Genomic DNA, 20,807 nt, shown 5'->3' with positions numbered 1-20,807 from the left:
GACACTGGTCTGCAAAACATGTCTGACTGAACCCTCTGGAGACCCTCTGTACTCTACTCTGTACTCTGTACTCTACTCTGTACTCTGTACTCTACTCTGTACTCTGTACTCTGTACTGTACTCTACTTTGTACTCTGTACTCTACTCTGTACTCTGTACTCTACTCTGTACTCTGTACTCTATACTGTACTCTACTTTGTACTCTACTCTGTACTCTGTACTCTGTACACTGTATTCTGCACTGTACTCTGCACTCTTGTTCACATTCTCGCTCAGAGGGAGAAGGATAAATACTGAAAAGCTTCCCTGAGCAGCACTTTTGTTCTTGTTGCATCATTTCGTAAATATGGAATTTTTTAGCAGGAAACATCCGTGCTGATGAAACTGCACCAGCAGGATGCAGCTCAGAAAAAACGGTTTCTTTTTTTAATTTCTCACCTTGAGGACGTGGGCTGATTCGAGCGTGAAAGGCTGTTTTCAGAGGAAGTACCAAAAAAAGAAACGTTTCTGGGCAATTTTGGAGAAGCAGGTCAGCGAGAAAGCAGTTCCTGTAAGATGACTTCACACAATCAAACCCACAAAATAAATAAGTGTATTCTTAGCATCGTTTAGATGTAACGATGAGGCACAACAATGATACAAATACAGGATATAAGAATTTAAGAATCTTGAGGCTTCTGGAGGAGTTTGTTGTCCTAATGATGAACAGGAAGAGCAAAAATGTGAATTTTGTGTTCACTAAAAATGAGCAAAATTCAGGATGCAGAACAACCCTGCAAAGAGTTAACTCCTGAAGAGCGTTCTGTGTTTTTATTTCTGTCTGCGGTCTTCAGCAACGCCCAACACGAAGGTCGCCAATGTGAAAGCAGCCGAGCTGTGGGGGACATCAGCATCTGGACATCATCTCCACCGTCCATGCCAAACAAACGACACAGGAGGACGGGGAGGATGGACAGATGTTTCAGCTGTGCAGATGGAAACTCCACATCTGTGTACGTTAACATTTTGTGCTTGTGTGTGTGTGATCTATTCTGACTGAGTGTTGAGTGGATGTCCTCTGATGCATTCATTTGCAGTTTTAGTCCCTTTTATAACTTTGTCCTTTCTTCTGTGGAGGAAGCTGACGTTGCTGTGGTCCGCTCTTCAGTAGCCAGTCGAAGCTGAAGCCACTTCTTAGTCACACTCACAGAAGCTGAAGTAAACGCAGCGACCACAGGAGAAGCTGCAGATCGAGCCGATCCGTTTGGCGCTTTGTTGAAGTTGCAGCTTTTTGTGACGTTAGTTTTAGCTGAACTACTGATAAACCTCAGAGAGCTGAACCACAGATGCATCTGATGTGGACCATATCCATAACAAGGGGGATAGGTTCATAAATATAGCTTCATTTTTATGTTTCAGCCTCCATCCAGACTGAAATGCTGTTTCTCTGTCCTGAAAGTCATGTCTGGATTAACCCTCTGGGGTCCCACTGGGTTAAAACCCGTTCTTTGCCTCTTCCTGATCCCCTCTCCTCGTTATGCTGTCTGTCCTTTACTCTGCACTTGTGTCGGTCTGAAACCTTTTTAGATCTATATTTGCTCTGCAGAGCTCATGATTGTGAAAACTCTCTGTCCTCTGTTGCAATATCTCCTTGTGCTTCTGAAATAGAAAAGAGGAAGAAAAAACCTTGCAGAATTTTTCATTTTCAAAGCAGTGCTTCATTTATTTCCAGACTGACAACTCTCTTGTGTTTCTGTGATAAAAACAAACTTCATCTTGTTGAGAATCTTTCAGTCTGTTTGCAATAAACTGATTTTCTTTTCTCGTTTTTTCTTTTTCTTTGCACGAATGATTTCAGGCCTGATCGCATATAAAATGTGAAAGGAAGTAACTCCAAAAGGAGCGGGGCTGGTCAGACTAACAGAGCCAAGTCAGAGAGGAGAGTTCCTCAAAACAAAAACGAGACATCATCATTTCTCAGCTTCGCTCTCTGCCCTCTCCTCTGATTACAGACGAAACCCGGAGAAGCTCAACAGAAACCCGAACATGTCAGTTTGTGGTGAGATGATTCTGTGGAGCTTCGTGTTCCTGCTGGCAGGTAAAACTGAAAAGATGTTTTTATTCTTGTTAATGACGGATCTGTGAAGTTGTGCTTTCGCTCACTCACTGCTGCTCTGCCTGCAAACTGTTTCCAAATCTACAAACGTATTAAATCTGAGAAATGATTCGAATCACGTAGACTTAATAACGATGTGAAACAAGCTGATATTATCACACGGAGGGTTAACGATCGTTTCGAAGAGCTCAAAGCTGCTGGAGGGGAAAGGAGAAGGCTTTCTAAATTAGTTTTTATTCAAACTCGAGTATTTTATAACAGACGGATTATTTCTGTCTGTTAGTGACGGAAACTTTAAACCCACGTTTACTTTAACAGCGTACTTTTACTGCAGTATTATTGGAGCAGTCATATAAAAACTCGTCTGTTCTCATTACTTCTCTTTTCCTTCTTCCCTGTTGTGCTGTCAGTTGTGTAGATAAGCTCTGTAAATAAAAGCTTGTTGCTGTTGGTGCTCTGAAAGCTGGTGCAGCTCTTACACAGGTGAGCTGGGCCTGTTTAATGCCACTTTGCTGCCCGGTGCTTCACCTGTGTTTTCCGGACGACTGATAAATCACCGTTGATCAATAGTCATGCATATCAATGAGCATGAAACTGACCTCTCGGCCCATAGTTTGGTGCCAGTGTCAGTCATTATGTGTAAGGTTGGAAACCTGCAGTCAGCTGAGACTGAAGAAGTCACTTGGATGATGATGATGAAACGTTTCTCCCACTGAAAACGTCCAGATGAACAGAATCCATGTTTTGGGATTTCCTTGCCTGGAATATTGAGCATGCATCAAGACCAGAGATGGGCAGTAACGCGTTACCTTGTAATGCGTAAAGTAAAGTTACAGGTAACGAGTAAAGTAAGGGATTACTATTGCAAAAACGGTAATTAGATTACTGTTACTTTCCCGTAGGAACGCTGCGTTACTGCGTTACTAAAACCGTGATTTTTTGCGAGAATGTCTCACGACAGTGACGTAAGCGAGTGCGACGTTTGAGACAACAGCTGTGTGCAGATCAACAATGGATCACATATCGAGTGTGGGAGAGAGTATGAGCGTGCAGCGTTTAAAGCGTGGAAGTACTGACCTTACTTTGAGTTTGATTCCATAAAAAGTGACAAAAACATTAGTGTCCGCTGTGCGTGGGAAGAAAACTTCTTTTTACAGCGAAAAAACCCCTAAACTTCCAACAAGCACCGAGTAGCTACGACGTAATGGGAAACTCACAGAGAAACTCACGGATTCTTCCACTGACCGCGGCACACCTGCACCAGGGTAAACCTCCGCCTGCCCCACTCCTGCTTTACAGGTGAAAATAGAACAACAGGACCGCTGAGTCTTTGACTTTATTTATTTTCTGCTGTGTTTTACTTGCATCTATTTGAAAGACTGAGTGTAAACACAAAAAATATTTTATTTTATGAGCTGGAATGTGCAGAAAATAGGTTTAAATGTTAAACTAATTTCTTCCAGTCAGAGAATGTTGCAGATAATTAAATGTTTGCTTGATGCATGAAGTTAAAAGATTAAAACTAATAAAACAAGTTTTAAAAAGAGACTTTTCCATCTGATTACATTTTGTATGATGGATTATGCAGAAAAAGTAGAATTGGGCTGAAAGATCTATCGCTTTATCACTGTCACGGCTGGCGGAGGGAGCTGTGTGGTGAGGAGGAAAAGGAGGACCCAAGATGCAGCAAACTGATGATACGAGTGACGTTTATTCACAGAGGTGGTGGTGGCAAAAACAATCAACGCAGCATGAGCAATTACAAACCTAAACTGGGAGAAACTAAAGACAAACCTGAGACCATACAAAAGGGGTGCGGGGCAGAGCGCCGCAGAGACAGGAACGAAACACCATAGAACGCAGAGGAATGCAGATTAAAGCAGAGACACACAGACGAATGCAGACAAGCCGACGAGGAGCACAGGCAGACACCAACTATAAATACACACACCAGGTAATGAGGAAATGGCACACAGGAGGGGACACAGCTGGAACTAATGGGCATAATGAGACACAGACCTACAAAGTAAAACAGGAAACACCCAGACTGTTTTACAGCACAACACGGGGACATGAACAGATCACCAAGGACAGACACAGGTAGGGCTGACAATACACCAAACTACAGGTTCAACTAGTGATGGGCAGATGAAGCTTCATGAAGCACTGAAGCTTTTCATCCAATTGGTTCACCCCAGCACAAAGCTTCTTGAAGCTTCATTTGCTCTAGCAGGACACCTACTGGACGTAAAAATAATAGCTGGCATGAATTTGAAGAGTGTGGCATTTTGCACACAGCCTGTAAATGTCAACAACAAAAGGAGTGTGTAAAACATGTATATTGTAGTGATGGCAGTATACTGTGTATATTTATAGTGGCAGTATGGGAAATAATTATTTGGAAATGCTTGAAATGGAAATGATCATTTACTGTGAGGTGAGGTGTGGTTGGGGTGTGGACAGTAGTTGTGCTTTTGTAACGTTGAGGTATGGACAGCTACACACTGAGGCTTTGAGCCTCAGTCCTGCCCATATTTTATTCAGTAAAAACTAAATTTTCACTGCTTTTATAACCTTTAGTGGGGAGAACATAGCTGGGATTTAATGATTTAACAAATCTTTTAACTCCTTTGTCCTCCACAATGCTAAATGGCTGTGAGTCCTCAATCACCATGCTGACCAGGTCTTCATCTATTTGAGATTGTTCTCCTGAGGAAAGACAATAAAGACAAAGCACAGATATAAATATCACACACGTAACTTATAACAGTTGTATAATATTGTTATATCATTTAGTAACATTACAGCATGAAAGGCAGCAGGCCCAGACAAGGTGTGTCCTAGGATGCTTAAGGCGTGTGCTGCTGAACTTGGGGAGCCGCTACAACGAGTCTTCAACCTCAGTCTGCGACTGGGGAGAGTGCCCGCCCTATGGAAGACATCCTGCATCGTCCCGGTCCCTAAAAGGAACCGGCCCAATGAGCTGAATGACTTCCGACCGGTGGCACTGACGTCACATCTTATGAAGACTCTAGAGCGGCTCTTCCTCAACTTCCTCCGACCACAGGTACAACATGCCCAGGACCCACTACAGTTTGCATACAAGGCGGGTGTCGGAGTGGAGGATGCCATCCTGTACCTCCTACACAGAGCCCACTCACACCTGGATGGGGGAAAAGGCACGGTCAGGATCCTGTTTCTTGACTTTTCCAGTGCCTTTAATACCATCCGGCCCTGTATGCTTCAGGAAAAACTGAACAGGATGGAGGTGGACCCCTGCCTGGTGGCTTGGATCTCCGACTACCTCACCGACAGACCACAGTACGTCAGGCTGAAGGACATCACGTCTGACACTGTGGTCAGCAGCACAGGAGCACCACAGGGAACTGTGCTGTCCCCTCTTCTCTTCACCCTGTACACCTCTGACTTCTGCTACAACTCTGAATTATGCCACATTCAGAAGTTTGCAGACGACACGGCCATCATGGGGTGTATCTGGGATGATCAGGAAGAGGAGTACAGAAGTCTGGTGAGGAACTTTGTCGCTTCGAGTCACACAAACCACCTGCAACTCAACACCTCAAAGACTAAGGAACTGGTTGTGGACTTCGGGAGGTCCAGAGAAGGTCCACTGCCGGTTCAGATAGAGGGGGAGGAGGTGGAGGTGGTCAACAAGTACAAGTACCTCGGGCTGTGGGTGGACAATAAACTGGACTGGTCATGCAACACAGAGCACCTGTATAAAAAAGCCCAAAGCCGACTGTACTTCCTCAGGAGGCTGAGGTCTTTTAACATCTGCAGGAAGCTCCTGAGGATGTTTTACCAGTCGGTGGTTGCTGGAGTACTTTTCTATGCTGTGGTGTGCTGGGGGAGCAGCACAGCAAAGAAGGACTCATCCAGGCTGGAGAAACTGATCAGGAGGGCTAGCTCTGTGGTCGGCATGAAGCTGGACACTCTGGTGACAGTGGCAGAGAAAAGGACACTAAAGAAACTGCTGGACATTATGAACAATGCTAGGCATCCTCTGCACACGGCCATTAACAACCAGAAGAGTCTGTTCAGTGACAGGTTGCTTCTCCCCAAGACAAGAACTAACAGACTTAAAAACTCCTTTGTCCCACACGCCATCAAACTGTTTAACTCCTCTCTGGAGGGGAGAGGGAGGGGAGACAGGAGGACAAAGGAGGGGGGAACAACTAAGCTGCAGTGCCTCTTCACCTCACTGTGCAATACCTTGTGCAATACTTTTTGTAAATAGTCAACAGTGCAATAGACTCAATACTTGAAATGTGCAATTCACTTTATTTTTATTTTTTATTCCTATTTATTCTATTTATCCCCTTTGTATATTTTATTTATGTGTGTGTGTGTGTGTGTGTGTGTGTGTGTGTGTGTGTGTGTGTGTGTGTGTGTGTGTGTGTGTGTGTGTGTGTGTGTGTGTGTGTGTGTGTGTGTGTGTGTGTGTGTAACAATTCTGTAACTGTAACTTCGGTCGTTGCTGTGCTTTTTGGAAGTCGAATTTCCCAGAGGAACCCACCCGAGGGATTAATAAAGTTCTATCTTATCTTATTATCATTGCATTTGATGGCTCACCTGGTCTTGCTCCACAATCGGTGTTCCTCTTATTCTCATGCAAAGCTCTGTAGTGCCTAAGCATGGATGAGGTGTTGTTGTTATATCCCAGCTCCCTGGCACATAGCAAACACTTCACCTTGTACAAAAGTAAAGCCGCTCAACATAAATTGTATTGCACCATCAGTATTATGACAATACATCTTCTGTAGAAATTTACATACCTTGTTGGGAGGAATAGAATCAAAATGTTCCCACACAGGGGAGGACATCCTCCTCTTCTTAGCTGGCTCCATTCTCTCCTGGTTTCCAAACATAGACCGCTGTTTGTTGGTTCAGGTTTGGTTTGCCTCAGGGAAACATTGTGGTGTGGTTTAAAACAGGATGAGGTTAGAGGAGCTTCCTGCTCATCATAAACAGCCAGATGAGGTTATCCAGCTGTGATCCTGCTATATTCTCAGCATATATTCCCCATCCTTGTTGCTGCTCTGTCTGTAGGGAATAAACATAATCCTTTAGTGTCCAGAGTTTTTGTAATTTAAAAAAAGAACTTAATCATCAACATAAGCAATAATGACCTATAGAAAGTTTGCAGCCGTTTGTTTATAGCAGGTCACTCTGTGTTTCAGAGTCTGCAGGGCTGCAGTGAACTGCTGCACGTAGCATCATATCACAGCATGAGTGACTGTTTGAAGGTTGAACTGCAGGGTCAGTGTGTAAAAACTGAATTTTGATGCAAACCAATCATAAAAAAGTTGTGTTGATAGTTTGTGTGCAACCATAACAACTACCCAGAATACCCTGCCATGATTCTTTGTTTAATCTGACCAGCTTTGTATATTTCACACACAGGTGCTGTGGGTCAAACTGTGGTCTATCCTTTCACGTCTACCTGTGCTGTCAGAGGATCCACTGCCACCCTCCCCTGCACCTTCACACCTCTGAAGTCTTTCAGTGATGGTTGGAGAGAAGTTCCTCTAAAGATCGTCAGAGTCCGCTGGTGTAAGAACCATGTACTCTGTCAGGACAGCACTCCATCTGTGTATGACAGTAACTCAGCAAACATCGATCCTCGTTATCAATATCTGGGAGACAAGAAGACAAACTGCACTTTACAGATCAGAGATGTTCAGCAGGGAGACAACGCAAGCTTTCGCTTCAGGATGGAAGCTGATCGTCCTCGAGGACATTTTACTAACCAGACAGGAGTGAATGTCATGGTTGTTGGTGAGAGAAAAATATCCTGACATTAATAAAAAAAACATAAATGAGCGTTCAATGAAAGTAATGATCACTTTGATTTTAGATTCATCTAAAATGAGAATAATCAGCTCCAGTGATGATAAAAAGGTGAGCAGAGGTGAAAACGTCACACTGCTCTGTGCTTCAGTCTGCACTTTCCACCAACTGGAGGTCACGTGGTTCAAAGATGGCCACGCCCTCTCAGACACTGGCCCCTCCCTCCGTCTCAGCCCTCTGACTGCAGAGGATTCTGGGAACTACACCTGTGCTCTGAAGAAGAACATGAAGACTCTCTCTGAGCCGTACAGCCTGCAGGTGGAGGCTGGAGGTTTGTTCAGTTTTCTGAAACAATTTTGAAGACGTCATCAAACTGCAAACACACAATGATGCTCAGCCTGACACCAAATCATCTCCAGATCAACAGCAGAATAAAACTGGGACATTTGTATCTGGAAAAACTCCTTCATGCACTCACTGTTTTTATACTCAGCTAATGAAAGAACCACATGTAAAACACGTGAAGAGCTTTGTTCACTTTCATGAATCTGTAAATCCCAAATCGCAGCACCCAGTGATGTCACTCATGATCTGTTGTTTGTTCTAACAGCTGATGGTGTCCTTCGTCTGGTACTTGGTGTGGTGTTTGGTCTCCTGCTGGCTGTGATCCTGCTCGTACTCTTCACCTTCATCATCAAAAGGTGCAGAAACAGAGTGTTTGAAGTATTTCATGTTTTTGTGGTTTTACTTTAGCAAAGAAGCAAATTATGTGAAGTTGGTGTGGATTTCAAACTTCATCCTCAGTAAACACGAAGCACACGTTCACCTTAAATATATAAAGGTTTATTTTTTTAAATAATTAATAATAAAATAAAACGTGTTTGCTATATATTTATGTCAATCTGGAAAATATCATCTGATCAAATCCCTTTAAATAAATGAGAAAAATGCAGAAGCACAGCGTGATAACGTTTAGAAATTATTATGCTTCCTGATGTTAATATTTTCCTTTACATGAATGAAGACATTTCCACCACAGGCTCATGCAGGAAAGGTACAAACTGCAGCCCAAGAATGAAAGAGCTGATTAAGAGACAGTTGGCAAACGTTCTGTTAAATACTTAATAATCTGAGTAGTTTTTCATATTAATAAGAGACAATACAACCAATACAATATCAGCTGATCAAGTCTGACGTCACAGCATGTTTCCTAACTCCTAACCTACTAATGTGTGTGATTTATAATCACATTGTGTCTGTTTTCTACAGTCCTGTTGTGTGATTCTCATAAATACTGATACTGTTGCAGGAAGCTGGCAGCAGCAGAGGATCAGAGGGCTGTGGGAGGTGATCCAGAGCAGAAGGTGAGTGGGTGATGGGAGGACTTTACTATGAATGAATCTTATAGGATGTGACATTCTGTATAGGTTATTATTTTAGCAAGCTCGAGTTCAAAACATGTGCATTGATTGAAAGTGTGCTGCTTTGATTCTGGACCTTCAGTCGTCTGATCTCTTTGTTTCCCTGCTGTGGTTCTCAGCATCCTGATAGCATCTACAGCAACATGGTGAAGTCTGCACAAACTGAGGCGGCTCAGCAGCAGGAACCCGGCCGAGCCGCGGAGGACGTCAGCTATGCCTCCGTCCAGTTCAAACAGAAGAAACAGGAGGGCAGGTAGGACCCGGAAACGTTTAAACACTCACGTTTGTGTCGTCACACAAACAACAGACAGCTCAGATTTGTGGCTGTGACACTGAAGCCGCTGCGACAAACAGACAGCGATGAAAGATTAAACTTTATTTCGGCACAACGTATCACAATAACACCACAGAAGTGTCTGTCTATGCTGCATGCATGAGCTGTCATCAGATCATTTTCTTTTGATCTTTGCTTCGTAGGCGCCTGCAGGCGGCCAGCGATGACGTTGTCTATTCCTCAGTGTCCAGTCGAGGATGAATCGCAGCTCTCTCACTCCCTCCATCCACCAATCAGCTGCAGGAAGCTGTGAGCTGTGGCAGTTTGTGTAAATCTGTTTGATGAAGCTGCGGCTCGACTCTGACTTTATACAGAACTATTAAAAAACTTCAGAGAGATGAGTCGAAGGCGTATCTGCAGCTCTGTGGTGCTGCATGTGTGCTGTAAGGTGGAGGAAGTCATGAATGCAGCTCAGTCCAAACTGGAACGCTGTCCATATCGGGAATAACTCACAATCGAATTATTTGTTTCTGGGCCATGATCTGCTCCACACTCTCTCTGTTATTCCACTTCATTATTTTCTCAGTCATCTGGAAGCTGGTTTGAAACTCGAGTCTGAGTGAAGGACCCAGCACACTTCTTCTTACAGCGCTCATTAAACCAGGACGAGGAAAAATGCAACAATGCAGACTTTGTACTCTTCAGAGTCTGAGCTGCTTTTCTCTGATCAGGTTGTTCTGAGAACAAAAGCTAAAACTTCACGTTGCTGAACCACAACCATCGTCGTGTCCTCCACATGCTGCCTGATCTGAGCCGAGCGATCTGCACACAATTCACTTTTATTTCACGTTGAGGGTCAGAAAGCTTCATTGGTCCCATATCACTGCCACTCAATTCATTTGATCCTTCATTGTCTCTGTGACTGTCACTCATCTAAAACATTAACCATCACCTGGTTAGTGGTCACACGTCTGCAAAACCTCAATAAGAGGTGAGAAAATGAGCCGAACCTTCACTTAATCTGTGACCTCGTTAAATGTTTCCCAGTGAGTTGAAGGCTCATCTGCAGTTTGAAGCTTTGCTGAATGAAACATGAAGTTCATTTTCCAAGTGCTGATGATGGAGGAGAGTTTGCTTTGTGGGGTTCATTTCCATACTTCTTCTGCTTTACTCGAGCGCTTTAAGCACTTTACACAACACGCCTGATTCACCCTTTCATGAAAGCACTTTGTCTGCATTCACACACATTCAGCCGTCCACGCAGACGCCACATATGCAGAAAAGGAAATGAATAACCGGCTTGTCTTTACCCTGTCATGGCTGCCACAGCTGCACGAGTCCACTTTTTTATACCAGCACTGGCTCAGTGAGATTAGCAACACATTAAGACTTCCTCAGATGTTTTGCAGCTTGATTGCAGAACTTCAGAGGAGGAAGTAGTTCTCCTGTTATTTTCAGGTATCATTTAGTCTATTTTTAATTGATCCAAAAGCCGTACGAGCCTGCGGTGGTCTCGGTTTCACTGTTAGAGCCGCCTCGCTCGATCTCGAGTCAAAATACCAAAACAGAGTCTTAAAAACATGAACCTGCGGCGTCACGATGGGCCTTTGGACATCTTCTATGTACAGTCTGTGTTTCAGTGTCACGACTTCTGTTTTAGTCCAAAATGTTTTGTTTGTTATGAACACATAACTTTATTAAAAATAACTTTCATTTTTCTTCTGTGTTAATTGCAATAAAAATAATGATTTTTTTTTTTAAAATTCGTCTGTTTTTTGTTGTTTGTTGTAAAAAAGTTTTTATGAAAAATTTTAAGATTTTCTTTAAATTTCTCGAGAGTTCCTGTTTCCTCTTGATAAACAAACAAGAGAAAACATCGACTATATTAATGTTTTAATCTGCTCTGACGTCTGTTTAATCATCCCTCACAAATGCCTTTAGTGTAGGACAAAGTTGTGAAACATTAGATGATGGCACAAGCTTCTGAGGATGAGCAGACAGGACGTGATGTCAGACTCTGCCTGCAGGGACGGAAACGTGTTTGAGACTAAACCTGTCGTAAAAACAACAAAACATGAACAGAATGATTAGAATGTTGTCATAACAAAAACGTGTAAAACTAAAATCTCGACAGTTTTTAATTCGACAAACAGGAAGCTGAATTTACATTTTTATATCTATATTTGAGCAGCACGTCAGAAATTAATCAATCATAAAGTTTAACCACTAAAACTATCGAAATGTGAAAATTCATGCATGACAACAATAATCAGATTTTAGCTTTAAAATGTAATTTTCATTTAAGAGCTTCTAAATGCTGCTGAATTAACCTTTACAGAAATATAAAAAGAAAAAACTAAAGAAGTGAAATAAAATCATGACGGAGACACTGAAAATAAACCTGAAGAAGTAACCGCGATGACTTCATCCATCACATCTGTGTGTTCAAACACAAAAAAGCTCCTGTGTACAGGATCCTCGGTGCAGGTTAGATGAGAGAAAATCTACTGATCATAACAATCTTTATTTGTTTTGATGCAGCTAATGCAAAAAAATAAAGAGATAAAAATAATATGTCATGTATTCACGTTAACGCATTTCACTGGATAAACGTGTTAATTACCATCGTCAGTCGTCAGCTCTGACGATTGGTGCTGACACATGAAACCAACATCTGGAGCTTCTGCACATCAGACTGGGACACTTCCTAGATTGTTTCAGTAGTTCATCGCTAACAATCTTCTTTCTTTGTGTCCACACTTGTTTTCAATGTTCAGCAGAGATTTCATGCAAATGATGAAACAGAGAACTTTGAATAAAACAAGAAACAAAGATTTTTACACAACGTTCTTGTTCTCTTTGTTGCATGTTGCAAATCTAATGAACATGAAACCCTCCTCCTGCAGCTCAGAGTGCTTTGGTCTCTGAGTTTCTGCAAACTGTTTCTATTTTTTAAATGAATCACGTGGTTTCAGGAAGTGACCATAAAAGAAACGACAGATTCACAGAGACAACTCTTCAGCCTCATTTCATCATCCAGCTCTTTACTCTCTGCTCGCTCCTCTGACTGCAGCAGAGCCTCAGCAGAAACTAAGGATGGCAGTTTGGGACAAACAGCTTCTGTGGAGCTTCATGTTCCTGCTGGCAGGTAAGACTGAAGTCTTATTTTGATCCTGTTTTAGTGACGATCAGTGGAAACAGGGTTCAGAGTTTTCCTTTGACTCGCTCGCTGCTGCTGCTCTGCATCCAAATCCTGTTTAAAGGCACAAAAGCAGAAACCACATGTCAGAGATGTGAGTGTGAATGTAGAAGATCAATAAGTGATCGAGCAGCTGGATGTGATCATTGTAGCCACCTCAAAGCTGCTGAGGGGAAATCAAAAGGAGAAGTTATTTTACGTTACTTTGTTTTCACACAAACATTTTGTAGCAGACTCATTATTTCTGACTGACGTCACATTTACTTGATAGAAAAACTTTACAGTTACTATTGAAGACAGCAGGTTTCAATGAATGCAGTCATTGATTTTATTATTGGCACTTATTTATTTTTTTATTTGCTCATGGATCTTCTCGTACCTCCTTCCTGAGATCGGTGCTGCTCGGCGCTGGGAACCTGGTGAACAGTCAGGCAGTTATTTGAGGAAGTTGTTGGGACACTCGAGTTCCTTCATTCTTCTTTTTTCCGGCCAGCTTTGCTGTGACATCTTCCTGCTTATCAGATGTGTTTCTGTCTTCATCTCTACAGTTTGTCTTATTTACTTATTTTGCATCGTATCAAAAACTCTTGTTAGAAAGTAGAGGAACTACCGTTGTTTGTGTGCTGGTGTCTAAAACTGGTTTTATGGAGTTTAAATTGTGGGTATTTTTGTTTTTCGAAACACCCTGTTTCAGTTTAATCAGTGTTTTCAATAAATTGCATGTTCAAAAAATGTTTTGTTTCACTCTCATTTCTCCTTGTTTCATGTTGAAGCTCGACCTGGAACCTTGTTAAGATCCAACCATGCAAAACATGATTTTTTGCCATTTTTCAAGTGATCTTAACCCTCTGATCTGGACTGCACGAAGCCTTTAATATCACAGTCGCCCTCTAGTGGCTTGCTGCAGTACAGGTGATGAGAAAATATAAAATACACAATTAGTAACCGCTAACTCATCAGTACCTGACTTTGTTCCTGTCAGTATAACAGCAGACACTACAGTATGGAAGCCCGTAGTGTCAAAAACCAGAAATTTTGAGAAAAGTAACTCGAAATTTGGAGTTATGTTCATAAAAAAAAGTTGTGTTGATAGTTTGTGTGCAACCATAACAACTACCCAGAATACCCTGCCATGATTCTTTGTTTAATCTGACCAGCTTTGTATATTTCACACACAGGTGCTGTGGGTCAAACTGTGGTCTATCCTTTCACGTCTACCTGTGCTGTCAGAGGGTCCACTGTCACCCTCCCCTGCACCTTCACACCTCGGAAGTCTTTCAGTGATGGTCAGAGAGAAGTTCCTCTAAAGATCATCAGAGTCCGCTGGTGTAAGAACCATGTACTCTGTCAGGGCAGCATGCCATCTGTGTATGACAGTAACTCAGCAAACATCGATCCTCGTTATCAATATCTGGGAGACAAGAAGACAAACTGCACTTTACAGATCAGAGATGTTCAGCAGGGAGACAACGCAAGCTTTCGCTTCAGGATGGAAGCTGATCGTCCTCGAGGACATTTTACTAACCAGACAGGAGTGAATGTCATGGTTGTTGGTGAGAACAAAAAAATCTTAATTCTGCAAATAATCATTCATCATTAAGAATTAATAAGTGTGAAGTAATATGAACACTTTGATTTTAGATTCGTCTAAAATGAGAATAATCAGCTCCAGTGATGATAAAAAGTTGAGCAGAGGTGAAAACGTCACACTGCTCTGTGCTTCAGTCTGCACTTTCCACCAACTGGAGGTTACCTGGTTCAAAGATGGCCACGCCCTCTCAGACACTGGCCCCTCCCTCCATCTCAGCCCTCTGACTGCAGAGGATTCTGGGAACTACACCTGTGCTCTGAAGAAGAGCATGAAGACTCTCTCTGAGCCGTACAGCCTGCAGGTGGAGGCTGGAGGTTTGTTCAGTTTTCTGAAACCTTTTAAGACGTCATCAAACTGAGAACACAAACTCTACAGAGATGTGGGAGCGATCTCCGGCCACAATTTCAAACTGAAAAAAGAAGCTTTGAAAAGTTAGAAGATGCTTAAAATTAAGTTGTTAAATGAAACAAAGACTGGTAAAGTGTTTTGATAGGATGAACCTCAAATTTGATTCTTTTAGGTTTCAAGTAACTTTAAATGATAAACTTTGCCTTTTGTAAACGATGTTCTAAAAAATGATTACACACATTGGGAAATTATTTAAATACTGACACTTCTTCCACAGAGTCGCCTCACAGCTGTGACTTTATGAGCTACGTGGTGTTTGGCAGGAAGGAACCTCAAATAATAATAATAATAATAATAATAACAATAATAATTTTTGCAAAGATTCAAGTTTTGTTTTAACATATCAAAGGATTTTATGAGCCTCCAAAACTTATTGTGACTTTTGCAAACCCTTAAAAAAATAAAATCACTTTTTCCCCCAAACACAGACTTTCAGACACAAAAAGTGAAACATCTGAAGAACTCAAATGACTTGAATACAAATGAAAATGTATTTGTTGAGTCCTGCCGTGGTTTGTATGTTTCAGCAATGTTAGCCTGTTTTAAACATCACAGGTGGACTCACCTGTGCATCCTCTGTCCTCAGATGATCTAATGAGATCTGCAGCAGAATTAAAAAGCATGGCTACTGGATGGACTCAAGCACAGACAGAGTTCTTTGCACACAAACGAAGGCAGTTTATTTACAATATGGAACACCTCAGTGAGATATGTACAGTGAGATGGGAGGGGCTCCAGGGAGAAGGGGGTAATCCACGCACACTCACTCCTCTTCAGCCGCAATCGCTCCAAATCTCCACTCACACCGCCACACACACGATAGGTCCGTAATCTGGTCCAGGAGGGGGGTATCTACATACAGGCGAATACACACAGGGACTTCTTTAAAGAAGCTGAGAGCACGAACTCAGGAGACTCTGCGTTCCAGCGGAGAGCTGCTCTGTGCAACTGCCTTCAATAGTAGCTGGGGAATCAGCCAGAACAGCAGCAGGTGGTGACAATCACACAGGTGCGTGGGCCAAGCGCAAGAGCCCGTAACAAGCTCCGCCCAGGCAGAGAGGAGTGAGGGAGAGGGAAAGAAAGAAAAGAAAACCTCGTGCGAGCCAGCCAGAGACACGGGGACCATGTCCACTCTATTTATGTCCGAGTGGATGGATTCTTTTATCACTAGTTTTTCTATTTAGTCAATAAAGTTACAACATGTGAGTAAAACGTTTTTCTTTTTTCTTTTTTTTTTAGCAAAACACCACCTCAACAGCACCCAGTGACATTCTGTGAAAACTAAAGTTAGTAGAAACATGATCGGACGCTCAGGTCACTTCACTGACAGCACAAACTCATCACTCAGGATAAATTACATGCAGGATGAAAACTGACTTAAACATATATAAATACATAAAAACAGGTTGTTTCAAAGCTATATTTCTATCAGAGCTTTCTCACTTCCAACCCGTAACATACCGACAGTTTGTGCTGATTTCTACATATGTTTCTGTTTTCACAGCTGGTGGAAACCTTCCTCCGATACCTGGTGTGGTGTTTGTTGTCCTGCTGGTTGTGATCGCGCTCGTGCTCTTCATCGTCGAAAGGTACAAATCAGTCTGAGTTCCTCTTCAGCAGCAGCTGAAGGTGGCTGTGCTGAACCTGAGTTATATTACGTTTTAGTGATTTTACTTGTGTTCATGTAAAGTACACGTATGTAACATTACATCACCTGTGTGATTAACAGTATAACAGTAAAGCTTTCTCTGCCAACAAAGAGCTGAAGAGACGGACAGCTGAGCTTTGGTTCAGCAGCCTGTGTAAGTGTTAGCATCAAGCCCACAGCACAGGTGGAGGTCTGATGTCAGGAAACACAGAAATGATCTGAAGTACAAATGTGAAATCAGCCTCCGTCTCTCACGCCTCGTGTATATATGTGCGTTGACTCGTCTGCCCTGAACCTCCCACAGCTCCCTCACCTAAACAGAGCATTTCCTGCTGTTTCTTACATGATAAAACACATGTGGGGGAAATATCTCAATTCCATCGTCACACCTGTGAAAACAATTTTACATCAAATCATTTTTCATACTCACATCTCACAAATACACAGTAACACCCAACACGCTTCACTTTCTCAGTTTGTGGGTTTGTTTAACTGATTCTTACTGTTTATTCTTTTAAACACTTAATGATTTTGTTAAATATGTTCACAGCATATTATGAATAATTATAATCTTAACCCTGACTCACATGTCATCCTTCTTTATCCACATGTTTGTTTTCTTTGTAGTTTTTGATATTTGATTGTAAAATCAGTCATATTGTTACAGGAGGCTGAGAGCAGCAGAGGGTCAGAGAGCTGCTGAAGGTGAGTTACTGATGGGAGGAACTGTGTTTAACACACTTTACCCCTTTTATTGAGGATAATGGGATGGATTAAGATATATTTATAATGTGATGACTTGGTAAGAATAATAAGCAGACGATGCAGTAGGCTAAGTGGGGTGAGATGACGTCTAATGGGAGAAAGAAGAAGAGATCAGTGATTCCTTTACGGAGCAAACTAACAGCCATCTTCCTGTGTTTCTGTCCTCTTCACTGTTTTCACATCTGTCTGTGGTTTCAGCTTCCTGATAACGTCTACAGCAGCGTTCAAGAACAACACGACCAACAGGAAACTACAGTCGGCTACACCTGTGTCCAGCTCACACAGGAGAAATAGAATAGAATAGAATAGAATAGAATAGGTCTTTAAAGTCATTGCTTCAGTTTCAGTTTCAGTTTTATTTGTCATATGGAAGTTAGCACAGGGTCAACATTGCAATGAAATGTGTTTGACGAGCAGCAGTCACTCAGCAGCATGATACAGTAGGAGAAAATATAATAAAAAAGAAATTAGAAAAATAGTAAGGAGCAACTATTAGAGAGACGTGGTAAAAGAGAAAAGATGACTAAATATATATCTATAAATATAAATATATGTACACTAGTGATTTTCAAGAAAATCTTGAAAAGAAATATGACGGAGGGCAGATGGGACATTGCACAGGAATGAGCAGCAGAAAATTACAGTATCGCACTTTTAAATATAAATATCAATAACAATAAAGTGCAGTGACCAGTGCAGATTATACAGAGAACTTGTGAAGCTGCAGGTAGCTTCTGAGTGCGTCCTGTGGTGTGTGTGTGTTTAAGTGTTGTGGTTGAGGTGTCGTGTGGCTTGGTGGTAAAAACTGTTTTTGAGTCTTGTAGTCCGAGCAGACAGGCTCGATGTGCTGGGTGGCTGTGGTCCTTGATGATGCTGTGTGCTTTACGGAGGCATCGCTGGAGATAAATGTCCTGAATGGCAGGAAGCCTCGTGCCAGTGATGTGCTCTGCTGCCTTCACCACCCTCTGTAGTGATTTACGGCTGCTGGCAGAGCAGCTTCTGTACCAAACTGTGATGCAGCTCGTCAGCAAGCTCTCGATCGCACACCTGTAGAAATTTGAGGTGATGTTGGAGTTCATGCCAAACTTCCTCAGCCTCCTCAGGAAGTAAAGCCGCTGTACATGTACAATGAAACGATATGTGGCTGAGTGTGCAAGAGTAAAAAATAAATATCTAAATAGTAAAGACTGCAGGAATTGGGGGTCTTTCCCCGTCTCCCTTGCTATCTCTTACAGTGGAAAAAGAGACAAAAGACTCCCCCCCCCCCCCCCCAGCCAATGGAGACACACGTGTTTGAGAGCAGTGCAAAGACAGGGCTGAGTATAGAGTCTGGGAGTGTCCTGTGACCATGGCTCAGATTGGTGAGGTGGGTGGGCAGGATGGGGTGTGGGGGGAAGGAGCTGTTAGTGAGTCTGGAGGTGTCAAACAGTTGGTGGGCGGGGTTTGAGGGTTCAGCTGTGATGGCCCTGGTTTACCTGAGACAGGAGGATCTGACGATGACCTCTGGGGGGACAAAGATGGTTGGACAGATTGAGGCCAGTTGGTGAGGAAGTGTCTGATCCAGGAGCTGGGGGGTCTAAAGGCGTTCCAGTTTGGTGGTGAGGCTGTCTGAGACGATGGCGTTGAACGCTGAGCCGTAGTCACCTCTCACAGAGACCAGAGGAGGAGCTGCAGGAAGCTCCAGTCTGACTTTCATAACGCAGCTCGTTGATCATTGTGGCCGAACTACTGAAAGCATTTACAAAACTAAAGATTTGCCTCCAAATAAAAGAAAATATCTTTGTGGACTCTCTCAGCACAGATCGTGTTTATATGAATAATTCAGACATGATCATGTTAGAAATATTAACTGGTTAGAAAGCCTGAGTGTGTTTTTGTGGCCTCACACTCTTTATAAGGGAAATAAGTATTGCATTATTTGTCATTAGTTACTTTGTTGCTGTGTTAAATGTGGTGTTGTGTAATGAAATGAATGAATAATTCCGTTATGGTTTCCTATCTCGAGTTAAGAAACATCCATATCTACCACCTGACTTCTCATTTTAATCTGCTCCGAGTTCTGATTGAGGAAGATTTAGTTGTGCAACATTTGAGCTTTAGAGTGGAAGCTGCTGAAAACCAACAACGCCACAGTTTCCCCACTCGAGACGCAGCAGAGGACGTTTCCTTCATCCTGTTGTTTCACACAGCACACGATGAAAGACGGCAGCTTGTGTTTACAGTGAGAGACTGATTGTTGAACTGTCGATCGGTAAAAAATCAAACGCATGAACACGTCTACTTTCATTTCTACATCGTAAAATTAATCCAAAATAAAATAAGATGGGATTGTGTCACTAAATTAATGAAATAAAGATTAAAATAAAGGCCAGGGTTGCCAAGGTTGTATCACTTTGACTCATCACTGCTTTAAATAAAGGTTGGTTCTACACTGGATCAGTTGAAAGGTCACTCTGCTCGCCCGTGATTGGCTGGTTTCTGTCCGGTAACTGTTGATGCTCTGGACTTTCTTAAAGGTGGTTCAGGAGTGAAACAGCTGAGTTGTGGACTCTGTCTGAGTGTCCTGCTTCATGTTTTCTAAGAATAAATAAATAACTGTATTTATCTGACCTCCTGCTGTGAACGCCTGCTGAGTTTTCCAGGGTGCTAACATGACCTCACCCGCACTCTAAAATTTCTCCTGGACTGAGGCAGCTCTGCATAGCTGGAGTTGAATTTGGTGACAGCAGGTTTACAAACAAAGTGATCAGGAATATTTTGATAAACAAAATTTGCCCTAATCTGGTTAAAAGAAATTATATCCTTAAAGAATTTGAGACCATGGAGGTTAAGGCGATAAGAAAAAAGTATATTTCACTTCCTCTTTCCCCTAAAGTAAAAGAGGTTCACTTTAAAATCATTAATGAGGTTTATCCAACCAATGAATTCTTAAGACGGAAATTTAATTTAGATGTGAACGCATGCACATTTTGTGAAAATGATATTGAAAGTCTGGATCACTTGTTTTTCAACTGTGAATCAGTGCACTCCTTCTGGACTGACATGTGGAGCTGGCTACAGTCCAGGAGAATTCAGTTACCACATTTGACGGTGACAGTAATAAAATTTGGAATACTTGCTGAGAATGCAGATTTTGACCTGTTGATTAGGACGTTTTTGTTAATGGGAAAATTTTTATTCACAAATGCAGATACTTTAAAGCTAAACCATGTATAAACAGATGGCTGAATGACTTTAGACTCTGGGCTAAATCGCTGAAACTTGTGAATAACAAGAAAGCCCATAAACTTGTTGTTTTATTTAAAGAGTTTAATCTATGTTAAAAAAAAAAAAAAAAAAAACTCCCTATTTTATAATCACGACTGCCCTTTTATTGCACGTTAGTTTTTGCCTTTGGTTCGAATCCTTCAATGACTGTTCTTTCTTTTTGTGCTAACTCTTTTAACTTTGTGCTTATTGTTGTTGTTTTTGGTTTTTTTGTTCGTTTTGTTTGTTTGTTTGTTTTGCTATAATGCTCAACCGAGGATGTAACATAATCGGATTAATGATGGTGCCTTGTATGTTATACTGTTGTTTGTAAATAAAGTTTAATTAA

General features: G+C 42.0%; 2 protein-coding genes across 4 annotated transcripts; both read left to right on the top strand.

Annotated features, from left to right (window-relative positions):
- Positions 1-744: 744 nt before the first annotated feature.
- LOC147319805 (uncharacterized) lies at positions 745-10,361 on the top strand. Its single transcript, XM_086310099.1, has 8 exons — positions 745-992; positions 1,992-2,077; positions 7,520-7,894; positions 7,974-8,237; positions 8,517-8,607; positions 9,216-9,270; positions 9,447-9,580; positions 9,805-10,361. The coding sequence occupies exons 1-8, from the start codon at positions 745-747 to the stop codon at positions 9,860-9,862; spliced, it is 1,311 nt and encodes a 436-aa protein (XP_086166225.1). The 3' UTR covers positions 9,863-10,361.
- A 2,257-nt stretch (positions 10,362-12,618) lies between these two features.
- On the top strand, positions 12,619-18,479 carry LOC147319804 (uncharacterized). Of its 3 annotated transcripts, XR_015131428.1 has the most exons (7): positions 12,619-12,749; positions 13,979-14,353; positions 14,442-14,705; positions 16,304-16,388; positions 16,529-16,601; positions 17,115-17,152; positions 17,411-18,479. XR_015131428.1 is itself a non-coding variant. In XM_086310098.1 (6 exons), exons 1-6 carry the CDS (start codon positions 12,698-12,700, stop codon positions 17,416-17,418), a joined length of 822 nt encoding a protein of 273 aa, XP_086166224.1. In that variant the 5' UTR covers positions 12,619-12,697; the 3' UTR covers positions 17,419-18,479. The 3 variants fall into 3 exon arrangements, 2 of the variants coding, with proteins under 2 accessions (XP_086166224.1, XP_086166223.1); XM_086310098.1 differs by lacking the exon at positions 16,529-16,601; XM_086310097.1 differs by lacking the exons at positions 16,529-16,601; positions 17,411-18,479 and having other exon boundaries at positions 17,115-17,305.
- The last annotated feature ends 2,328 nt before the right edge of the window (positions 18,480-20,807 follow it).

Source organism: Aulonocara sp. 'chitande type north' Nkhata Bay, linkage group LG11 (assembly GCF_057382095.1).
Source record: "Aulonocara sp. 'chitande type north' Nkhata Bay isolate Kocher_YH1m ecotype deep benthic linkage group LG11, A_spYH_male_GT1.1, whole genome shotgun sequence".
NCBI classification, from domain to species: Eukaryota; Metazoa; Chordata; class Actinopteri; order Cichliformes; family Cichlidae; genus Aulonocara; species Aulonocara sp. 'chitande type north' Nkhata Bay.
Note: the sequence above shows the minus strand (reverse complement) of the source record. Positions and strands in the feature narration are given on the sequence as shown.

What these genes read in the sequence shown, in the direction of transcription:
- LOC147319805 (XM_086310099.1), top strand. Translation starts at nt 745, where the DNA reads ATGAGCAAAATTCAGGATGCAGAACAACCCTGCAAAGAGTTAACTCCT. An exon ending in TTCACCTTCATCATCAAAAG is followed by an intron (nt 8,608 to 9,215) that starts GTGCAGAAACAG and finishes ATACTGTTGCAG; the next exon opens with GAAGCTGGCAGCAGCAGAGG. An exon ending in CAGAAGAAACAGGAGGGCAG is followed by an intron (nt 9,581 to 9,804) that starts GTAGGACCCGGA and finishes TTTGCTTCGTAG; the next exon opens with GCGCCTGCAGGCGGCCAGCG.
- LOC147319804 (XM_086310097.1), top strand. Translation starts at nt 12,698, where the DNA reads ATGGCAGTTTGGGACAAACAGCTTCTGTGGAGCTTCATGTTCCTGCTG. An exon ending in CTTCATGTTCCTGCTGGCAG is followed by an intron (nt 12,750 to 13,978) that starts GTAAGACTGAAG and finishes TTTCACACACAG; the next exon opens with GTGCTGTGGGTCAAACTGTG. An exon ending in CCTGCAGGTGGAGGCTGGAG is followed by an intron (nt 14,706 to 16,303) that starts GTTTGTTCAGTT and finishes CTGTTTTCACAG; the next exon opens with CTGGTGGAAACCTTCCTCCG.